At 45.6% G+C, this 22,911-nt stretch overlaps 1 protein-coding gene across 10 annotated transcripts in view; it reads left to right on the forward strand.

Moving 5' to 3' along the window:
- Nucleotides 1-22,911, forward strand: part of LOC129854933 (unconventional myosin-IXAa-like) — a 290,182-nt gene that overhangs the window by 254,142 nt on the left and 13,129 nt on the right. For 8 of the 10 annotated variants that reach the window (XM_055922128.1, XM_055922134.1, XM_055922125.1 and 5 more), the window contains 12 exons: nt 427-641; nt 1,401-1,517; nt 2,584-2,772; nt 8,037-8,084; nt 8,208-8,319; nt 9,717-9,778; nt 10,123-10,315; nt 13,365-13,493; nt 14,090-14,195; nt 14,573-14,704; nt 20,096-20,219; nt 20,569-20,622. In XM_055922128.1, coding sequence (XP_055778103.1) covers nt 427-641; nt 1,401-1,517; nt 2,584-2,772; nt 8,037-8,084; nt 8,208-8,319; nt 9,717-9,778; nt 10,123-10,315; nt 13,365-13,493; nt 14,090-14,195; nt 14,573-14,704; nt 20,096-20,219; nt 20,569-20,622 — 1,481 coding nt within the window. The remainder of the gene's footprint in view (nt 1-426; nt 642-1,400; nt 1,518-2,583; nt 2,773-8,036; nt 8,085-8,207; nt 8,320-9,716; nt 9,779-10,122; nt 10,316-13,364; nt 13,494-14,089; nt 14,196-14,572; nt 14,705-20,095; nt 20,220-20,568; nt 20,623-22,911) is intronic. The other 2 variants (XM_055922129.1, XM_055922135.1) reach the window with 1 other exon arrangement.

The raw sequence follows: 22,911 nt of genomic DNA on the forward strand, positions 1-22,911 counted from the left end.
AAGGACAATAAAGTTCTGTTGTATTTCATAACACTGGACATGTGATATTAGGTTACACTGCGGATTTCTCATCTCAACAATAAGACGAAAAACAAATTATGAACTTGGGTTGAATGCTGATTGATTGATAGCTATGGTATATCAGACCGTATACCACGGATGTGACAACATGTATTTTTACTGCTCTAATTACATTGGTAACTAGTTTATAATAGCAATAAGGTACCTCGGGGGTTTGTGTTATATGGCCAATATACCACGGCTAAGGGCTGTATTCAGGCACTCCTCGATGTGTTGTGCATAAGAACAGCCTTTAGCCGTGGTATATTGGTCATATATCACACCCCCTCTGGCCTTATTGCTTAAATAGAAAACAATTGTCTTCACAACATCCCTACTATATCTTTATGACCGTGGCGGGTCCAGACGGAACAACGTCTCCCCCCCACAGTCCCAACCTGATGGGGACCAGGGGACGGGAGACCAAGGAGAACAAGGAGCCCTCTCCCAAAGTGAGGCGGAGGCGCAGCGTCAAGATCAGCAGCGTGGTCCTAGAGCCCGCCCAGTGGGGGAACGACGCGCTGCACATCCTCACCAGCACCCACGACTACAGGAGCATGAACGACTTCCTTATGAAGAAGGTAGGTACAGGCAGGCAGAGGGAAGCAGACAGACAGACAGACAGGCAGAGGGAAACAGAGGCAGACAGGCAGAGGGAAACAGAGACAGGCATGCAGAGAGAAACAGACAGACAGGCAGAGGGAAACAGAGACAGACAGACAGGCAGAGGGAAACAGAGACAGGCAGGCAGAGAGAATTAGACAGACAGACAGACTGGCAGAGGGAAGCAGACAGACAGACAGACAGGCAGAGGGAAGCAGAGGCAGACAGACAGAGGGAAACAGAGACAGGCAGGCAGAGGGAAACAGAGGCAGACAGGCAGAGGGAAACAGAGACAGGCAGGCAGAGAGAATTAGACAGACAGACAGACTGGCAGAGGGAAACAGAGGCAGACAGGCAGAGAGAATTAGACAGACAGACAGACTGGCAGAGGGAAACAGAGACAGACAGGACTCTGATATTATTATTGATCAGTGATCTGGACTCTGATATTATTATTGATCAGTGATCTGGACTCTGATATTATTATTGATCAGTGATCTGGACTCTGATATTATTATTGATCAGTGATCTGGACTCTGATATTATTATTGATCAGTGATCTGGACTCTGATATTATTATTGATCAGTGATCTGGACTCTGATATTATTATTGATCAGTGATCAGGACTCTGATATTATTATTGATCAGTGATCTGGACTCTGATATTATTATTGATTAGTGATCTGGACTCTGATATTATTTTAGATCAGTGATCTGGACTCTGATATTATTTTAGATCAGTGATCTGGACTCTGAGGACTGTCAGAAGGACACCTTGGTGGACGTGGTCTTCAAGAAAGCGCTGAAGGAGTTCCGCCTCAACATCTTCAACTCCTACTCCACCGCCCTGGCTGTGAGTACCACTATGGACATGGTGTATTGTTGTTTTACACGGTTACGGTTCACACTAGAGTTCTATTCCCACTTGGCTGCTGGGCACTCCAATGACAACCATCAGTGAACCACAAAATCCTCCTTCTCCCCTATCTCTCTCTCCTCCTCCTCCCCTATCCCTCTCTCCTCCTTCTCCCCTATCTCTCTCTCCTCCTCCTTCTCCCCTATCTCTCTCTCCTCCTCCTTCCCTATCCCTCTCTCCTCCTTCTCCCCTATCTCTCTCTCCTCCTTCTCCCCTATCCCTCTCTCCTCCTCCTCCCCTATCCCTCTCCTCCTCCTCCTCCCCTATCCCTCTCTCCTCCTCCTCCCCTATCCCTCTCCTCCTCCTCCTCCCCTATCCCTCTCTCCTCCTCCTCCCCTATCCCTCTCTCCTCCTCCTCCCCTATCCCTCTCTCCTCCTTCTCCCCTATCTCTCTCTCCTCCTCCTCCCCTATCCCTCTCTCCTCCTCCTCCCCTATCCCTCTCCTCCTCCTCCTCCTCCCCTATCCCTCTCCTCCTCCTCCTCCTCCCCTATCCCTCTCTCCTCCTCCTCCCCTCTCTCTCCTCCTCCTCCCCTATCCCTCTCTCCTCCTCCTCCCCTATCCCTCTCTCCTCCTCCTCCCCTATCCCTCTCCTCCTCCTCCTCCCCTCTCTCTCCTCCTCCTCCCCTATCCCTCTCTCCTCCTCCTCCCCTATCCCTCTCTCCTCCTCCTCCCCTATCCCTCTCTCCTCCTCCTCCCCTATCCCTCTCTCCTCCTCCTCCCCTATCCCTCTCTCCTCCTCCTCCCCTATCCCTCTCTCCTCCTTCTCACCTATCTCTCTCTCCTCCTCCTCCCCTATCCCTCTCTCCTCCTCCTCCCCTATCTCTCTCTCCTCCTCCTCCCCTATCCCTCTCTCCTCCTCCTCCTCCTCCCCTATCCCTCTCTCCTCCTTCTCCCCTATCTCTCCTCCTTCTCCCCTCTCTCTCTCCTCCTTCTCCTCCCCTGTCCCTCTCTCCTCCTCCTCCCCTATCTCTCTCTCCTCCTCCCCCTATCCATCTCCTCCAGATGGATGACGGTAAGAGTATCCGTTATAAGGACCTGTATGCCCTGTTTGAACACATCCTGGAGAAGAGCATGCGGCTGGAACAGAGGGACTGGAGCGAGTCGCCCGTCAAGGTCTGGGTCAACACCTTCAAGGTCTTCCTGGATGAGTTCATGACCGAGTACAAGCCCATGGACGGCACCATCATCAAGGTAGTGTGGGTTCTTATGTGTGTAAGGGTGTATGTGTGTGGGTGTGTGTAGGTGTGGAAGGGTTTGGGCTGGGTGCGTGGGGTGTGGGGTGTGGTGTGTGTGTGTGTGTGTGTGTGTGTGTGTGTGTGTGTGTGTGTGTGTGTGTGTGTGTGTGTGTGTGTGTGTGTGTGTGTGTGTGTGTGTGTGGTTTATTTAGCTTGTACTTTTTTCAGGTCAGTCCCATTGATATGGAAATCCCTTAACAGTTGTATGGCATGTTGGATGTATGGGTGTAGTGGGTAGCTAGATGGATGGATGAATATGTCCATCTGTCTCCTGTTCTCTCACTGATCTGTCCGTCTGTCTCCTGTTCTCTCACTGATCTTGTCCGTCTGTCTCCTGTTCTCTCACTGATCTGTCCGTCTGTCTCCTGTTCTCTCACTGATCTGTCCGTCTGTCTCCTGTTCTCTCACTGATCTGTCCGTCTGTCTCCTGTTCTCTCACTGATCTGTCCGTCTGTCTCCTGTTTTGTCACTGATCTGTCCGTCTGTCTCCTGTTCTCTCACTGATCTGTCCGTCTGTCTCCTGTTCTCTCACTGATCTGTCCGTCTGTCTCCTGTTCTCTCACTGATCTGTCCGTCTGTCTCCTGTTCTCTCACTGATCTGTCCGTCTGTCTCCTGTTCTCTCACTGATCTGTCCGTCTGTCTCCTGTTCTCTCACTGATCTGTCCGTCTGTCTCCTGTTTTGTCACTGATCTGTCCGTCTGTCTCCTGTTCTCTCACTGATCTGTCCGTCTGTCTCCTGTTCTCTCACTGATCTGTCCGTCTGTCTCCTGTTTTGTCACTGATCTGTCCGTCTGTCTCCTGTTCTCTCACTGATCTGTCCGTCTGTCTCCTGTTCTCTCACTGATCTGTCCGTCTGTCTCCTGTTCTCTCACTGATCTGTCCGTCTGTCTCCTGTTCTCTCACTGATCTGTCAGTCTGTCTCTTGTTCTCTCACTGATCTGTCCGTCTGTCTCCTGTTCGCTCACTGATCTGTCCGTCTGTCTCCTGTTCTCTCACTGATCTGTCCGTTTGTCTCCTGTTCTCTCACTGATCTGTCCGTCTGTCTCCTGTTCTCTCACTGATCTGTCCGTCTGTCTCCTGTTCGCTCACTGATCTGTCCGTCTGTCTCCTGTTCTCTCACTGATCTGTCCGTTTGTCTCCTGTTCTCTCACTGATCTGTCCGTCTGTCTCCTGTTCTCTCACTGATCTGTCCGTCTGTCTCCTGTTCGCTCACTGATCTGTCCGTCTGTCTCCTGTTCTCTCACTGATCTGTCCGTTTGTCTCCTGTTCTCTCACTGATCTGTCAGTCTGTCTCTTGTTCTCTCACTGATCTGTCCGTCTGTCTCCTGTTCGCTCACTGATCTGTCCGTCTGTCTCCTGTTCTCTCACTGATCTGTCCGTTTGTCTCCTGTTCTCTCACTGATCTGTCCGTCTGTCTCCTGTTCTCTCACTGATCTGTCCGTCTGTCTCCTGTTTTGTCACTGATCTGTCCGTCTGTCTCCTGTTCTCTCACTGATCTGTCCGTTTGTCTCCTGTTCTCTCACTGATCTGTCCGTCTGTCTCCTGTTCTCTCACTGATCTGTCCGTCTGTCTCCTGTTCGCTCACTGATCTGTCCGTCTGTCTCCTGTTCTCTCACTGATCTGTCCGTTTGTCTCCTGTTCTCTCACTGATCTGTCCGTCTGTCTCCTGTTCTCTCACTGATCTGTCCGTCTGTCTCCTGTTCTCTCACTGATCTGTCCGTCTGTCTCCTGTTCTCTCACTGATCTGTCCGTCTGTCTCCTGTTTTGTCACTGATCTGTCCGTCTGTCTCCTGTTCTCTCACTGATCTGTCCGTCTGTCTCCTGTTCTCTCACTGATCTGTCCGTCTGTCTCCTGTTCTCTCACTGATCTGTCCGTTTGTCTCCTGTTCTCTCACTGATCTGTCCGTCTGTCTCCTGTTTTGTCACTGATCTGTCCGTCTGTCTCCTGTTCTCTCACTGATCTGTCCGTCTGTCTCCTGTTCTCTCACTGATCTGTCCGTCTGTCTCCTGTTCTCTCACTGATCTGTCCGTCTGTCTCCTGTTCTCTCACTGATCTGTCCGTCTGTCTCCTGTTTTGTCACTGATCTGTCCGTCTGTCTCCTGTTACCTCACTGATCTGTCCGTCTGTCTCCTGTTCTCTCGCTGATCTGTCCGTCTGTCCCCTGTTTTGTCGCTGATCTTGTCCGTCTGTCTCCTGTTTTGTCGCTGATCTTGTCCGTCTGTCTCCTGTTCTCTCGCTGATCTGTCCTTCTGTCTCTTGTTCTCTCACTGATCTGTCCGTCTGTCTCCTGTTCTCTCACTGATCTGTCCGTCTGTCTCCTGTTCTCTCACTGATCTGTCCGTCTGTCTCCTGTTCTCTCACTGATCTGTCCGTCTGTCTCCTGTTCTCTCACTGATCTGTCCGTCTGTCTCCTGTTCTCTCACTGATCTGTCCGTCTGTCTCCTGTTCTCTCACTGATCTGTCTGTCTGTCTCCTGTTCTCTCACTGATCTGTCCGTCTGTCTCCTGTTTTGTCACTGATCTGTCCGTCTGTCTCCTGTTCTCTCACTGATCTGTCTGTCTGTCTCCTGTTCTCTCACTGATCTGTCCGTCTGTCTCCTGTTTTGTCACTGATCTGTCCGTCTGTCTCCTGTTCTCTCACTGATCTGTCCGTCTGTCTCCTGTTCTCTCACTGATCTGTCCGTCTGTCTCCTGTTCTCTCACTGATCTGTCCGTCTGTCTCCTGTTTTGTCACTGATCTGTCCGTCTGTCTCCTGTTCTCTCACTGATCTGTCCGTCTGTCTCCTGTTCTCTCACTGATCTGTCCGTTTGTCTCCTGTTCTCTCACTGATCTGTCCGTCTGTCTCCTGTTCTCTCACTGATCTGTCCGTCTGTCTCCTGTTCTCTCACTGATCTGTCCGTCTGTCTCCTGTTTTGTCACTGATCTGTCCGTCTGTCTCCTGTTCTCTCACTGATCTGTCCGTTTGTCTCCTGTTCTCTCACTGATCTGTCCGTCTGTCTCCTGTTCTCTCACTGATCTGTCCGTCTGTCTCCTGTTCGCTCACTGATCTGTCCGTCTGTCTCCTGTTCTCTCACTGATCTGTCCGTTTGTCTCCTGTTCTCTCACTGATCTGTCCGTCTGTCTCCTGTTCTCTCACTGATCTGTCCGTCTGTCTCCTGTTCTCTCACTGATCTGTCCGTCTGTCTCCTGTTCTCTCACTGATCTGTCCGTCTGTCTCCTGTTTTGTCACTGATCTGTCCGTCTGTCTCCTGTTCTCTCACTGATCTGTCCGTCTGTCTCCTGTTCTCTCACTGATCTGTCCGTCTGTCTCCTGTTCTCTCACTGATCTGTCCGTTTGTCTCCTGTTCTCTCACTGATCTGTCCGTCTGTCTCCTGTTTTGTCACTGATCTGTCCGTCTGTCTCCTGTTCTCTCACTGATCTGTCCGTCTGTCTCCTGTTCTCTCACTGATCTGTCCGTCTGTCTCCTGTTCTCTCACTGATCTGTCCGTCTGTCTCCTGTTCTCTCACTGATCTGTCCGTCTGTCTCCTGTTTTGTCACTGATCTGTCTGTCTGTCTCCTGTTACCTCACTGATCTGTCCGTCTGTCTCCTGTTCTCTCACTGATCTGTCCGTCTGTCCCCTGTTTTGTCGCTGATCTTGTCCGTCTGTCTCCTGTTTTGTCGCTGATCTTGTCCGTCTGTCTCCTGTTCTCTCACTGATCTGTCCTTCTGTCTCTTGTTCTCTCACTGATCTGTCCGTCTGTCTCCTGTTCTCTCACTGATCTGTCCGTCTGTCTCCTGTTCTCTCACTGATCTGTCCGTCTGTCTCCTGTTCTCTCACTGATCTGTCCGTCTGTCTCCTGTTCTCTCACTGATCTGTCCGTCTGTCTCCTGTTCTCTCACTGATCTGTCCGTCTGTCTCCTGTTCTCTCACTGATCTGTCTGTCTGTCTCCTGTTCTCTCACTGATCTGTCCGTCTGTCTCCTGTTTTGTCACTGATCTGTCCGTCTGTCTCCTGTTCTCTCACTGATCTGTCTGTCTGTCTCCTGTTCTCTCACTGATCTGTCCGTCTGTCTCCTGTTTTGTCACTGATCTGTCCGTCTGTCTCCTGTTCTCTCACTGATCTGTCCGTCTGTCTCCTGTTCTCTCACTGATCTGTCCGTCTGTCTCCTGTTCTCTCACTGATCTGTCCGTCTGTCTCCTGTTTTGTCACTGATCTGTCCGTCTGTCTCCTGTTCTCTCACTGATCTGTCCGTCTGTCTCCTGTTCTCTCACTGATCTGTCCGTTTGTCTCCTGTTCTCTCACTGATCTGTCCGTCTGTCTCCTGTTCTCTCACTGATCTGTCCGTCTGTCTCCTGTTTTGTCATTGATCTGTCCGTCTGTCTCCTGTTTTGTCACTGATCTGTCCGTCTGTCTCCTGTTCTCTCACTGATCTGTCCGTCTGTCTCCTGTTCTCTCACTGATCTGTCCGTCTGTCTCCTGTTCTCTCACTGATCTGTCCGTCTGTCTCCTGTTCTCTCACTGATCTGTCCGTCTGTCTCCTGTTCTCTCACTGATCTGTCCGTCTGTCTCCTGTTCTCTCACTGATCTGTCCGTCTGTCTCCTGTTCTCTCACTGATCTGTCTGTCTGTCTCCTGTTCTCTCACTGATCTGTCCGTCTGTCTCCTGTTTTGTCACTGATCTGTCCGTCTGTCTCCTGTTCTCTCACTGATCTGTCCGTCTGTCTCCTGTTCTCTCACTGATCTGTCCGTCTGTCTCCTGTTCTCTCACTGATCTGTCCGTCTGTCTCCTGTTTTGTCACTGATCTGTCCGTCTGTCTCCTGTTCTCTCACTGATCTGTCCGTCTGTCTCCTGTTCTCTCACTGATCTGTCCGTTTGTCTCCTGTTCTCTCACTGATCTGTCCGTCTGTCTCCTGTTCTCTCACTGATCTGTCCGTCTGTCTCCTGTTTTGTCATTGATCTGTCCGTCTGTCTCCTGTTTTGTCACTGATCTGTCCGTCTGTCTCCTGTTCTCTCACTGATCTGTCCGTCTGTCTCCTGTTCTCTCACTGATCTGTCCGTCTGTCTCCTGTTCTCTCACTGATCTGTCCGTCTGTCCCCTGTTTTGTCGCTGATTTTGTCCGTCTGTCTCCTGTTTTGTCGCTGATCTTGTCCGTCTGTCTCCTGTTCTCTCACCGATCTGTCCGTCTGTCTCCTGTATTGTCGCTGATCTTGTCCGTCTGTCTCCTGTTCTCTCAGGCCTCCAAACCAGAACGTAAGAAGAGGAGGAAAAAGGAACCTGACATTGTGAGTCCTCCATCTTTCTTTGACTGGGTATTCTATACTATATCTCTACACTAAGTTTCTAATGTGATGTATGGCTGTGTCTTTATGCCTAACTGAGCTGAGCCCCTCTATCGCCCTCTGCAGGTTGAGGAGCACAACGGCCACATCTTCAAGTCCACCCAGTACAGCATCCCCACCTACTGCGAATACTGTTCCTCTCTAATCTGGATGATGGACCGGGCCTGCGTCTGCAAACGTGAGTACACACACATGTGGATTCACTGACACTCACACGTCTTGTTACTGTGCTGCCTCTTAAATGTCTGTAATCAGAGTGGCGTAGCGGTCTACAAGGCACTGCATCTCAGTGGTTCGATTCCAGGCTGTATCACATCCGGGCGTGATTGGGAGTCCCATAGGGCGGCGCACAATTGGCCCAGCGTCGTCCGGGTTTGGCCGGGGTAGGCCGTCATTGTAAATTAGAATTTGTTCTTAACCAACGTGCCTAGTTAAATAAAGGTCAAATATATATTTTTTTAAATAATAATAATTGTAAAAAATGGTGTTCCAGCTCTTGTCATAAATCTTCTATCTTGTTATGTCCTCTATACTCTCTCTAAGTATGCATTCCATTCCTCCATACTCTCTCTAAGTATGCATTCCATTCCTCCATACTCTCTCTAAGTATGCAATCCATTCCTCCATACTCTCTCTAAGTATGCAATCCATTCCTCCATACTCTCTCTAAGTATGCATTCCATTCCTCTATACTCTCTCTAAGTATGCATTCCATTCCTCTATACTCTCTCTAAGTATGCATTCCATTCCTCTATACTCTCTCTAAGTATGCATTCCATTCCTCCATACTCTCTCTAAGTATGCATTCCATTCCTCTATACTCTCTCTAAGTATGCATTCCATTCCTCTATACTCTCTCTAAGTATGCATTCCATTCCTCTATACTCTCTCTAAGTATGCATTCTATTCCTCTATACTCTCTCTAAGTATGCATTCCATTCCTCCATACTCTCTCTAAGTATGCATTCCATTCCTCTATACTCTCTAAGTATGCATTCCATTCCTCCATACTCTCTCTAAGTATGCATTCCATTCCTCTATACTCTCTAAGTATGCATTCCATTCCTCTATACTCTCTCTAAGTATGCATTCCATTCCTCCATACTCTCTCTAAGTATGCATTCCATTCCTCTATACTCTCTCTAAGTATGCATTCTATTCCTCCATACTCTCTCTAAGTATACATTCCATTCCTCCATACTCTCTCTAAGTATGCATTCCATTCCTCCATACTCTCTCTAAGTATACATTCTATTCCTCCATACTCTCTCTAAGTATACATTCCATTCCTCCATACTCTCTCTAAGTATGCATTCCATTCCTCCATACTCTCTCTAAGTATTGATTCCAAACAGACCCTTCGTCCATATTTAGTGCACTATTCTTGACCCAGGGGCTGGACACTGAACAATGTTGGAACGTTGTTAAAACATTGTTGGAATGTTGCAGAAAGGTTAGGTTATACAGGTTGTTGGTTGTTGACTGACCAGGGGTTGGACACGGAATGTTGTCAGAACGTTGTGCAAGGTTAACAGATCCCGATTGGTTCTGTCTCTGTTGTGTCCTCTTCTGCAGTGTGTCGGTACGCCTGCCATAGAAAGTGCTGCACCAGGATGACCACCAAATGTAGCAAAAGGGTAAGAGTATATTTTATAGTGTGCAGGTGTACGTTACTGACAATGGAAAGGAGGGATAAGGCTAACGATCAACAAGCCATGTCATTCTTCCCAATGATGTAAAGAGGAGACTATTCCCTCGATGGCTTTTCTAACATTCCTAATAACGGATGTTGGAGTGTTTACATTTGCAGTTGCAAATACCCATTAAATATTTTACACCATAATTTTCTCTCTCTCTGTACCTCCATGTTATATATTGGTCTGTCTGTGCTTCTCACTTCTGTCCGTCCGTCTGTGCGTGTGTGTTTGCGATGTACACGTGTGTCCGTCTTTCCATCCGCGTTTGTGTTTTTCTCTATCAGTACGACCTGGAGCTGTCGTCCAGGCAGTTTGGCGTGGAGGTGTCTCGTCTGACCAGCGAGGAGAGGACAGTGCCCCTGGTGGTGGAGAAGCTCATCAACTACATCGAGATGCACGGCCTCTACACAGAGGGCATCTTCAGGAAGTCTGGCTCCACCAATAAGATCAAAGAGCTGCGGCAGGGGCTGGACACAGGTATGATTGGCAGGGTACTACACCAGTTAAAGTAGACCGGGGAGGGATAGCAGAGATATGGTCAAAGGACTGTCTATACCAGGGATGGCCCTCAGATCAGTCCCCCCCCCCCTTGGGGTCTCAACTTCCTGTTGAAGGTTAGAATACTAGAATACATAAGGTGCAATTTCGAAATGTCAATCAATTAGTCCATGTCAGCTGACATTTTTTAGATTGGTAATTTAGTCTAGCTTGGTAATTTAGTCTAGCTTGGTAATTTAGTCTAGATTGGGAATTTAGTCTGGCTTGGTAATTTAGTCTAGTTTGGTCATTTAGTGTAGATTGGTAATTTAGTCTAGCTTGGTAATTTAGTCTAGCTTGGTAATTTAGTCTAGATTGGTTATTTAGTCTAGTTTGGTAATTTAGTCTAGATTGGTAATTTAGTCTGGCTTGGTAATTTAGTCTAGCTTGGTAATTTAGTCTAGATTGGTAATTGAGTCTAGTTTGGTAATCTAGTCTAGATTGGTAATTTAGTCTAGCTTGGTAATTTAGTCTAGATTGGTAATTTAGTCTAGTTTGGTAATTTAGTCTAGCTTGGTAATTTAGTCTAGCTTGGTAATTTAGTCTAGATTGGTAATTTAGTCTAGATTGGTAATTTAGTCTAGCTTGGTAATTTAGTCTAGATTGGTAATTTAGTCTAGATTGGTAATTTAGTCTAGTTTGGTAATTTAGTCTAGTTTGGCAATTTAGTCTAGATTGATAATTTAGTCTAGATTGATAATTTAGTCTAGATTGATAATTTAGTCTAGTTTGGTAATTTAGTGTAGTTTGGTAATTTAGTCTAGATTGGTAATTTAGTCTAGCTTGGTAATTTAGTCTAGATTGGTAATTTAGTCTAGATTGGTAATTTAGTCTAGTTTGGCAATTTAGTCTAGATTGATAATTTAGTCTAGATTGATAATTTAGTCTAGTTTGGTAATTTAGTGTAGTTTGGTAATTTAGTCTAGATTGCTAATTTAGTCTAGATTGGTAATTTAGTCTAGTTTGGTAATTTAGTCTAGATTGGTAATTTAGTCTAGCTTGGTAATTTAGTCTAGATTGGTAATTTAGTCTAGTTTAGTAATTTAGTCTAGCGGCCAGCTATCTAAACTTGTAGTAACCAGTGCGTCTCCCATTGCTTTTGTTAATTCCTCTCACTCAGATATCATATAAAAAAACTGCAAACATGTGGGTCTCTGCTCCATGCCAAAATGTTCTGTCTGATGTCAAGAGCTGGGGCCGCTAAAATTTTTGCTCGCAAGCCCAACAAAATATTGCTTAGGGCCACCAAAATTTTAGCTCTGACTGTATGTGTGGGTATGGATGTGGGTACGCATACCCATGAGCCACTGCGGCCCCTCGTGTTGCCCATCTCTGGTCTCCATAGCAGGGTCCTATAATCCCGCGGGGGATTTTATTTGATCCCCACAGTTTGTCTTTGCTTATTTGAGCTGTTCTTACCATAATATGGACTTGTTTTTTTACCAAATAGGACTATTTTCTGTATACCTTGTCACAACACAACGGATTGGCTCAAACACATTAAGAAGGAAAGAAATTCCACAAATTGACTTTTAACAAGGCACACCTGTTAATTGAAATGCATTCCAGGTGACTACCTCATGAAGCTGGTTGAGAGAATGCCAAGAGTGTACAAAGCTGTCAGGCAAAGGGTGGCTACTTTGAAGAATCTCAAATATAAAATATATTTAGATTTGTTAAACACTTTTTTGGTTACTACGTAATTCCATGTGTTATTTCATAGTTTTGATGTCTTCACTATTATTGTACAATGTAGAAAATTGTAAAAATAAAGAAAAACCCTTGAATGAGTAGATCAAATCAAATTGTATTTGCACCAAATACAACAGACCTTACAGTGAAATGCTTACTTACAAGCCCTTAACCAACAATGCAGTTAAGAAAAAATACCTAAAAAGTAATAAATAAATAAATAAATAAAAGTAACAAATATTAAAAAGCAGCAGTAAAATCACAATAGCGAGGCTACAGTTGAAGTCGGAACTTTACATACACCTTAGCCAAATACATTTAAACTCCGTTTTTCACAATTTCTGACATTTAATCCTTGTAATAGTTCCCTGTCCTAGGTCAGCTAGGATCACCACTTTATTTTAAGAATGTGAAATGTCAGAATAATAGTAGAGAGAATTATTTATTTCAGCTTTTATTTCTTTCATCACATTCCCAGTGGGTCAGAAGTTTACAAACACTCAATTAGTATTTGGTAGCATTGCCTTTAAATTGTTTAACTTGGGTCAAACGTTTCGGGTAGCCTTCCACAAGCTTCCCACAACAAGTTGGGTGAATGTTGGCCCATTCCTCCTGACAGAGCTGTTGTAACTGAGTCAGGTTTGTAGGCCTCCTTGCTCGCACACGCTTTTTCAGTTCTGCCCACAAATTTTCTATAGGGTTGAGGTCAGGTCTTTGTGATGGCCACTCCAATACCTTGACTTTGTTGCCCGTAAGCCATTTTGCCACAACTTTCTTGAGGTCAGGGTCGGGTTTCTGATTGGTTTAGATAATGTGAGGAGACAGGTGACCGTGTTGAAACTGCATTCCCTAGCGTGGATATAAACTGTCGACACAGGCTGGGATAGTAGTGTCAACCCTCCCTACAAGTTGCCATAGCACCGTTTGTACGGTATTCACACTACCGGATCGGAAGCACTGTGTCAGTTGTAATGTTCAATCTAACTGTACTATTCCTCTCCTACTCTCTTCCTGTCCTACTCTCTTCCTGTCCTACTCACTTCCTGTCCTACTCTCTTCCCCTCCTACTCTGTTCCTCTCCTACTCTCTTCCTGTCCTACTCTCTTCCCCTCCTACTCTCTTCTTCTCCTACTCTCTTCCTGTCCTACTCTCTTCCTCTCCTACTCTCTTCCCCTCCTACTCTCTTCTTCTCCTACTCTCTTCCTGTCCTACTCTCTTCCCCTCCTACTCTCTTCCTCTCCTACTCTCTTTCTGTCCTACTCTCTTCTTCTCCTACTCGCTTCCTGTCCTACTTCAGATGTGAGCAGCATGAACCTGGACGACTACAACATCCACGTCATCGCCGGCGTGCTCAAACAATGGCTCCGTGACCTGCCCAACCCTCTGATGACCTTTGAACTGTACGAGGAGTTCCTCCGGGCAATGGGTAAGAGCTGGGGTCATAAGTATTCACCTTGTTATTCTGTTACAATGTTACTATGTTGTAATGGCTAAATGGTACTATCGTTCCTGGTACCATTTTATAGATGATTTTGACTGAATCAAGGTGTGTGTATATATATATATATAAAAAAAACTTGAATGAGTAGGTTTGTCCAAACTTTTGACTGGTACTGTATATATATATATACAGTCAACTGGTACTGTATATATATATATCAAAAGTTTGGACAAACCTACTCAAACCTACTCAGTATATATACAGTACCTACTCATTCAAGTTTTTTTTTTTTACTACTTTCTACATTGTAGAATAATAGTGAAGATATCAAAACTATGAAATAACACATATGGAATCATGTAGTAACCAAAAAAGTGTTAAACAAATCCAAATATATTTTATATTTGAGATTCTTCAAAGTAGCATCAAAGTGAAAACAGTTTATTATTTTATTTTAGCAAATGTATTAAAAACAATACTTTCCAAATGCACTGTATAAATCTATTTATATAATGTCTGTGTCCCCATAGGAGTGAAGCAGGAAGTAATTGTATTTCTTTGGTGGTGTGTCCCCCATGCAGGCCAGCCAGACAAGAAGGAGGTGATCCGAGGGGTGTACTCTGTGATCGACCTGCTCAGCAGAACCCACCTGAGTACCCTGGAGCGCCTCATTTTCCACCTGGTCAGGTGAGTGAGTCCCATAGGAAACAGGATGTCTCACTCACTGGCTGCGTCCCAATTCTCCACCCTTCTCCCAAAGTGTGCACAAACTCCCTCCAGTCATTGATACACCAATGATTCTAAATCCATGACGGACAGTGTGGGAGAAGGGTGGAGGGAAGTTGGCATCCACTGCATAGCAGTTTTGACATCGAAGAAACTATTTGACAGTTTTTTTTGCGACCCCCTCTGACGTGTGTGTGTGTGTGTGTGTGTGTGTGTGTGTGTGTGTGTGTGTGTGTGTGTGTGTGTGTGTGTGTGTGTGTGTGTGTGTGTGTGTGTGTGTGTGTGTGTGTGTGTGTGTGTGTGTGTGTGTGTGTGTGTGTGTGTGTGTGGTCTTCCAGGATCGCCCTTCAGGAAGACACCAACCGTATGTCGGCCAATGCCCTAGCCATCGTGTTCGCCCCCTGCATCCTCCGCTGCCCCGACACCATCGACCCCCTGCAGAGTGTCCAGGACATCGGCAAGACCACCGCGTAAGACTCCCTCATGGTGCTTCTCACACAGGGCTCAACGTTCCTGGTTCTGGAAGGCTGTGCAGAACTCCAGGACCGGAGTCATAGTAAACAACCTCTGTCTCTCTGTTGCGACAGCTGTAGACACAGTCAACTTCTCTGCTGTGGTTGTAGTTGCTATCAGTGTTAAGGTCAAGGTTATTTCTGACCCCTACAGATCGGATCAATGCCGCTCTGCCCTACCACTGAGCCAGGATACAGCTAGGGACTGTTCATCAAACTCAACATTAATGGCCTTACAGTAGAGTGGGTTATCTCCGAAGTCGAGTCCCTCAGATTAGGTTACTATATACCAGCCACTCGGGTCCCCGATATCTGGTCCCCGATAGGCCAATTAACCAGATGCTACATTAATCCAGCCTATTTCAGAAACCTAGAGTAAAATGTCATGCACTTGTATGACTCTTTGATGACACAGGGTTTCAGAACAATAAAGCTAGTTTTTTTTTCAAAATTTCAGAAACGGGCATAAAAGAATCACAAATCAATCAATCAATATCACCAATCAATGATAGGCAACCATCAACAGTACATTGAATTGATAGACACCTTCAGTGCCCTCTACTAAACCCTTATTGCCAATAAAATATTTATTTAGTCTATTACAGTTTCATTTTACATATTTAATAACAAACAGTCCATCTGCAACTCTATCAACAGTTTTATTTTACATGTTTAATTTTGTATTTATTTAACCTTTATTTAACCAGGTAGGCTAGTTGAGAACAAGTTCTCATTTACAACTACGACCTGGCCAAGAATAAAGCAAAGCAGTGAGACACAAACAACAACACAGAGTTACACATGGAATAAACAAAACGTACAGTCAATAACACAGTAGAACAAAGAAAACAAAAGTCTATATACAGTGAGTGCAAATGAGGTAAGATAAGGGAGTTAAAGGCCATGGTGGCGAAGTAATTACAATATAGCAATTAAACACTGGATTGGTAGATGTGCAGAAGATGAATGCGCAAGTAGAGATACTGGGGTGCAAAGGAGCAAGATAAGTAAATACAGTATGGGGATGAGGTAGATAGATGGGCTGTTTACAGATGGGCTATGTACAGGTGCAATGATCTGTGAGCTGCTCTGACAGCTGGTGCTGTGAGGGAGGTAAGAGTCTCCAGCTTCAGTGATTTTTGCAGTTCGTTCCAGTCATTGGCAGCAGAGAACTGGAAGGAGAGGCGGCCAAAGGAAGAATTGGCTTTAGGGGTGACCAGTGAGATATACCTGCTGGAGCGCTTGCTACGGGTAGGTGCTGCTATGGTGACCAGTGAGCTGAGATAAGGCGGGGCTTTACCTAGCAGAGACTTATAGATGACCTGGAGCCAGTGGGTTTGGCGACGAATATGAAGCCAGGGCCAGCCAACGAGAGCATACAGGTCGCAGTAGTGGGTAGTATATGGGGCTTTGGTGACAAAACAGATGGCACTGTGATAGACAGCATCCAATTTGTTGAATAGAGTGTTGGAGGCTATTTTGTAAATTACATCACCGAAGTCGAGGATTGGTAGGATGGTCAGTTTTACAAGGGTATGTTTGGCAGCATGAGTGAAGGATGCTTTGTTGCGAAATAGGAAGCCAATTCTAGATTTAACTTTGGATTGGAGATGTTTTATGTGAGTCTGGAAGGAGAGTTTACAGTCTAACCAGACACCTAGGTATTTGTAGTTGTCCACGTATTCTAAGTCAACTCCTCAATGCCATTGGATGAAACCCGGAACATATTCCAGTCTGTAGTAGCAAAACAGTCCTGTAGCGTAGCATCCACATCATCTGACAACTTCAGTATTGAGCAAATCACCGGTGCTTCCTGCTTTAGTTTTTGCTGCTAAGCAGGAATCAGGAGGATAGAGTATGGTCAGATTTGCCAGATGGAGGGTGCACGCGTGCGTCTCTGTGTGTGGAGTAAAGATGATGTAGAGAATTTTTCCCCTTGGTTGCACATGTGACGTCCTGGTAGAAATTAGGTGAAATGGATTTAAGTTTTCTTGCATTAAAGTCCCCGGCCAATAGGAGCGCCACTTCTGGATGAGCATTTTCTTGTTAGCTTATGGCCTTATACATCTCGTTGAGTGCGGGTCTTAGTGCCAGCATCGGTTTGTGGTGGTAAATAGACGGCTACGAATAATATAGATGAGAACTCTTAGATAGTGTGGTCTACAGCTTATCATGAGGTACTCTACCTCAGGAGAGCAATACCTCGAGGTTTCTTTAATATCAATTAGGTATTCTTAAGGATTCCTCCTAGAATTTTACTTTAACTGCATATAATAAAAATGTAAATATAAGTATAATAAAAAAAGTATAAATATATTTTAAGCTAAAAAAGCTATTGCAAAAATCTTCTTCCAGCAGTCGACCGGTTCTTCTATCATGCCCCCCTTTATACCCTCCATCTGCCTTTCTCATTGTGGTTTACACCTACTCCGATGACGCATTCAGTGGTTAACACCCTGTTCGGCAGGATGTTACCTTTCGCAATATGCCCGCCTTGACAGGATGCCTCCTCCTTGCCGCTCTGACCAGGGAGTTTCCAATGCAAGCTAGCACCATTTAGTACATTCCATTATCATTAACTTTTAAAACATTACCATTCTCTACTTGGCTCCATTATAATGCTACTGCAACCCAACGTATTAACTCCCATTACATCTTAAACCTTCACCAACTTAAACCTTCACCAACTTAAACCTTCACCAACTTAAACTTTCACCAATTTAAACCTTCACCAACTTAAACTTTCACCAACTTAAACTTTCACCAATTTAAACTTTCACCAATTTAAACTTTCACCAACTTAAACCTTCACCAACTTAAACTTTCACCAACTTAAACCTTCATAAACCTTCACCAACTTAAACTTTCACCAACTTAAACTTTCACCAACTTTCACCATCTTAAACCTTCTTAAACCTTCACCATCTTAAACCTTCACCATCTTAAACCTTCACCAACTTAAACCTTCACCAACTTAAACCTTCACCAACTTAAACCTTCACCAACTTAAACCTTCATAAACCTTCACCAACTTAAACTTTCACCAACTTAAACCTTCATAAACCTTCACCAACTTAAACTTTCACCAACTTAAACTTTCACCAACTTAAACCTTCACCAACTTAAACCTTCACCAACTTAAACCTTCACCAACTTAAACCTTCACCAACTTAAACCTTCACCAACTTAAACCTTCACCAACTTAAACCTTCACCAACTTAAACTTTCACCAACTTAAACTTTCACCAACTTAAACCTTCACCATCTTAAACCTTCATTAACCTTCACCATCTTAAACCTTCATAAACCTTCACCAACTTAAACTTTTAATCATTTCAACATTGTAACCTTTCATTATCAACCTCCTAAGGCCTTGTTCTTGTAAGCTTAACAAACATAGTCTATATGCATCATACCTTAAAGCAAACAACATTATTACATTGTTAACCGTTTAACTGTATTACTTCAATCATCCTTTACTATCTCCCTTGGTACATTTCCCAATGCTTTCACCTTTCAACATTTAACATATTTAACCTTTAATTATTATTTTTATAAATTCCAGTCCAAATATATTTATTTTTGTTCTTATTCTTCTTTTCCTTGGTCAGTGTCAATTTTCATTCTCCTTTGTGCTCCTTTGTGCTCCTTTGTGCTCCGTGTGTGTGTGTGTGTGTGTGTGTGTGTGTGTGTGTGTGTGTGTGTGTGTGTGTGTGTGTGTGTGTGTGTGTGTGTGTGTGTGTGTGTGTGTGTGTGTGTGTGTGTGTGTGTGTGTGTGTGTGTGTGTGAAAGTGAAACTTCTTCATGAGTGTGTGCGTGGGCTTACAGGATGCAACTGTGTCTCTAAAATGTCACAGACAACTGGGCCTTAACCTACTACTCTTGATAACCCAATTAGTTGCAACTGTGTAAACAATGGAAGTGACAACGGACCTACCTCAATAGCTTTAATTCATCAGATGAGTGAGTGTTATTTATGTTGCAGATCCCCTCAGACTGCAATCAGTTCCTATAAGACAATATCAATAATCATTTCTAAATTATAGATTGAGCGACAGGAGAAGTCACCTTATTCACTGGTTGCTCATTCTGCCTGTCCTCCTCTAGGAGCTGACTCATTCTGCCTGTCCTCCTCTAGGTGCTGACTCATTCTGCCTGTCCTCCTCTAGGAGCTGACTCATTCTGCCTGTCTTCCTCTAGGAGCTGACTCATTCTGCCTGTCCTCCTCTAGGAGCTGACTCATTCTGCCTGTCCTCCTCTAGGAGCTGACTCATTCTGCCTGTCCTCCTCTAGGAGCTGACTCATTCTGCCTGTCCTCCTCTAGGAGCTGACTCATTCTGCCTGTCCTCCTCTAGGTGTGAGGAGCTGACTCATTCTGCCTGTCCTCCTCTAGGTGTGAGGAGCTGACTCATTCTGCCTGTCCTCCTCTAGGTGTGAGGAGCTGACTCATTCTGCCTGTCCTCCTCTAGGAGCTGACTCATTCTGCCTGTCCTCCTCTAGGAGCTGACTCATTCTGCCTGTCCTCCTCTAGGAGCTGACTCATTCTGCCTGTCCTCCTCTAGGTGTGAGGAGCTGACTCATTCTGCCTGTCCTCCTCTAGGTGTGAGGAGCTGACTCATTCTGCCTGTCCTCCTCTAGGTGTGAGGAGCTGACTCATTCTGCCTGTCCTCCTCTAGGAGCTGACTCATTCTGCCTGTCCTCCTCTAGGTGTGAGGAGCTGACTCATTCTGCTTGTACTCCTCTAGGTGTGAGGAGCTGACTCATTCTGCCTGTCCTCCTCTAGGAGCTGACTCATTCTGCCTGTCCTCCTCTAGGTGTGAGGAGCTGACTCATTCTGCCTGTCCTCCTCTAGGTGTGAGGAGCTGACTCATTCTGCCTGTCCTCCTCTAGGTGTGAGGTGCTGACTCATTCTGCCTGTCCTCCTCTAGGTGTGAGGTGCTGACTCATTCTGCCTGTCCTCCTCTAGGTGTGAGGAGCTGACTCATTCTGCCTGTCCTCCTCTAGGTGTGAGGAGCTGACTCATTCTGCCTGTCATCCTCTAGGTGTGAGGAGCTGACTCATTCTGCCTGTCCTCCTCTAGGAGCTGACTCATTCTGCCTGTCCTCCTCTAGGAGCTGACTCATTCTGCCTGTCTTCCTCTAGGAGCTGACTCATTCTGCCTGTCCTCCTCTAGGAGCTGACTCATTCTGCCTGTCCTCCTCTAGGAGCTGACTCATTCTGCCTGTCCTCCTCTAGGTGTGAGGAGCTGACTCATTCTGCCTGTCATCCTCTAGGTGTAAGGAGCTGACTCATTCTGCCTGTCCTCCTCTAGGTGTGAGGAGCTGACTCATTCTGCCTGTCCTCCTCTAGGTGTGTGGAGCTGATCATCGGAGAACAGATGAATAAGTACAGGGCCAGACTGAAGGACATCAACAGCCTGGAGTTTGCTGAGAACAAGGCCAAGAGCAGACTGACACACATCAGGAAGTCCATGGTAAGGCACCAGGACAACAGGGGGTTGTGTTCATTAGGCATCAAATGGAAGAAAACAGACAGAAAATTGGAGGGACTTTCTGGACTTGTCCAATAAGAGGCGCTCATTTTCATTTTCGCTGCAAAATGTTTTAAAGCATTTTCTGTCGCATACCCTAATAAACACGACTCAGGGGTCTCGTGGGAGGACAAATTTGACCTTTCCCTCTGACTGAGGTCATCATAGACTTCCCTCTCTGTCTTCCAGTGGTTGACTTTGAACCTTTAACCCTTAATTCCTCTCACACAATGTAATGTCCTCCAACAAAGGTTACCCTCTCTAACCCTATTCTCCCCTTACCCCACTCCAGAAACCTGTACTAATCGCTGTTAAGTTTATTGGCATAACCCGCACGACCACTCCGGTATGTATTCTTAGTATATACTCCATGTGACCACCCCCAGTCCTGTTAACCCATTTGTCTGTGGCACTGTCAATCAACCAGTCCTGTTAGCCCATTTGTCTGTGGCGCTGTCAATCAACCAGTCCTGTTAGCCCATTTGTCTGTGGCGCTGTCAATCAACCAGTCCTGTTAGCCCATTTGTTTGTGGCGCTGTCAATCAACCAGTCCTGCCAGCCCATTTATCTGTGGCGCTGACAATGCTGTCAGTCAATTCTGCGTACCCTCACAATGCCATCTCTTCTTTTTTTTTTTCAATCCTTCTCTCTCCCTCCTCTCTCTCCCTCCTCTCTCTCCCTCCTCTCTCTGTCCTTCTATCTTTCCCCTTCATTTTCTCTTTCCCTCCTCTGTCCTCTCTCAATCTCCTCTCCCGCCTCTCTCCCTCCTTCTCGCCCTCTCCCTCCTTCTCGCTTTCTCCCTCCTCGCTCTCTCCCTACTTCTCTCTCAATCTCCTCTTTTTCTCCCTCCTCTCTCTCCCTTCTTCTCTCTCTCCTTCTCTCTCTCTCCCTTCTTCTCTCTCAATCTCCTATCTTTCTCCCTCCTCGCTCTCTCCCTACTTCTCTCTCAATCTCCTCTTTTTCTCCCTCCTCTCTCTCCCTCCTCTCAGTCCTTCTCGCTGTCCCTCTGTCTGTCTTCATCCTTCCTTTCTCTATATATTTATTTTCCACAGAAGATTGTCTTTGTGTCTGTTGCAGTCGGCCAACTGTCATTCTCAGCTTGTCACTTACAATGCATTCAGAAAGTATTCAGACTCTCTTTCCCTCTTTTCACATTTGGTTATATTACAGCCTTATTCTTAAATGGATAAAATAAATGTTTTACTCATCAATCTTCACACAATACCCCATAATGACTTCACAATACCCCATAATGACATAGTAAAAACAGTTTTTTAGACATTTTTGCACATAAAAAAAGACCATCTCTGCAGCACCACCAATCAGACCTTTATGGTAGAGTGGCCAGACGGAAGCCACTCCTCAGTAAAAGGCACATAACAGCCCACTTGGAGTTTGCCAAACGGCATCTAAAGGACTCTGAGACCACGAGAAACAAGATTCTCTGGTCTGATGAAACGAAGATTAAACTCTGTCGCTTGAATGCCAAGCGTCACATCTGGAGAAAACCGGGCACCATCCCTACGGTGAAGCATGGGGGTGGCAGCATCATGCTGTGGGGATGGTTTTCAAAGGCAGGGACTTGGAGACTAGTCAGGATCGAGGGAAAGATGAACGGAGAAAGTACAGAGATCCTTGATGAAAACCTGCTCCAGAGCGCTCAGGACCTCAGACTGGGGCGAAGGTTTACCTTCCAACAGGTCAACAACCCTAAGCACATAGCCAAGTGGCTTCGGGACGAGTCTCTGAATGTCCTTTAGTGGCCCAGCCAGAGCCTGGACTTAAACCTGATTAAACATCTCTGGAGAGACCTGAAAATAGCTGTGCAACGATGCTCCACATCCAACCTGACAGAGCTTGAGAGGATCTGCAGAGAAGAATAGGAGAAACTCCACAAATACAGGTGTGCCAAGCTTGTAGCGTCATATCCATGAAGACTCGAGGCTGTAATCTCTGCCAACGGTGCTTCAACAAAGTACTGAGTAAAGGGTCTGAATACTTACACTTCCGTTCAATAGTTTGGGGTCACATAGAAATGTCCTTGTTTTTGAAAGAAAGGCACCTATTTTTGCCTATTATTAAAATAGCATCAAATTGATCAGAAATACAGTGTAGACATTGTTAATGTTGTAAATGACTACTGTAGCTGGAAACGGCTGATTTAAAAATAAAAAGGAATATGTACACAGAGGCCCATTATCAGCAACCATCACTCCTGTGTTCCAATGGCACGTTGTGTTAGCCAGTCCAAGTTCTGTCTTACTATCCAGGTCTGTATTCTAACAATTTGAGCTTCTACCTTTAAAAATCCACCTTTCCAGAAACAAGTCTCTCACTGTTGCCGCTTGCTATAGACCACCTTCTGCCCCCAGCTGTGCCCTGGACACCATATGTGAATTGAATGCCCCCCATCTATCTTCAGAGCTCGTTCTGCTAGGTGACCTAAACTGGGACATGCTTAACACCCCGGCCATCCTACAATCTAAGCTTGATGCCCTCAATCTCACACAAATATTCAATGAACCTACCAGGTACACCCCCAAATCCGTAAACACGGATAGATATCATCCTAACCAACTTGCCCTCCAAATAAACCTCTGCTGTTTTCAACCAAGAGCTCAGCGATCACTGCCTC

This window comes from Salvelinus fontinalis, chromosome 5, assembly GCF_029448725.1.
Source record: "Salvelinus fontinalis isolate EN_2023a chromosome 5, ASM2944872v1, whole genome shotgun sequence".
Taxonomy (NCBI): Eukaryota; Metazoa; Chordata; class Actinopteri; order Salmoniformes; family Salmonidae; genus Salvelinus; species Salvelinus fontinalis.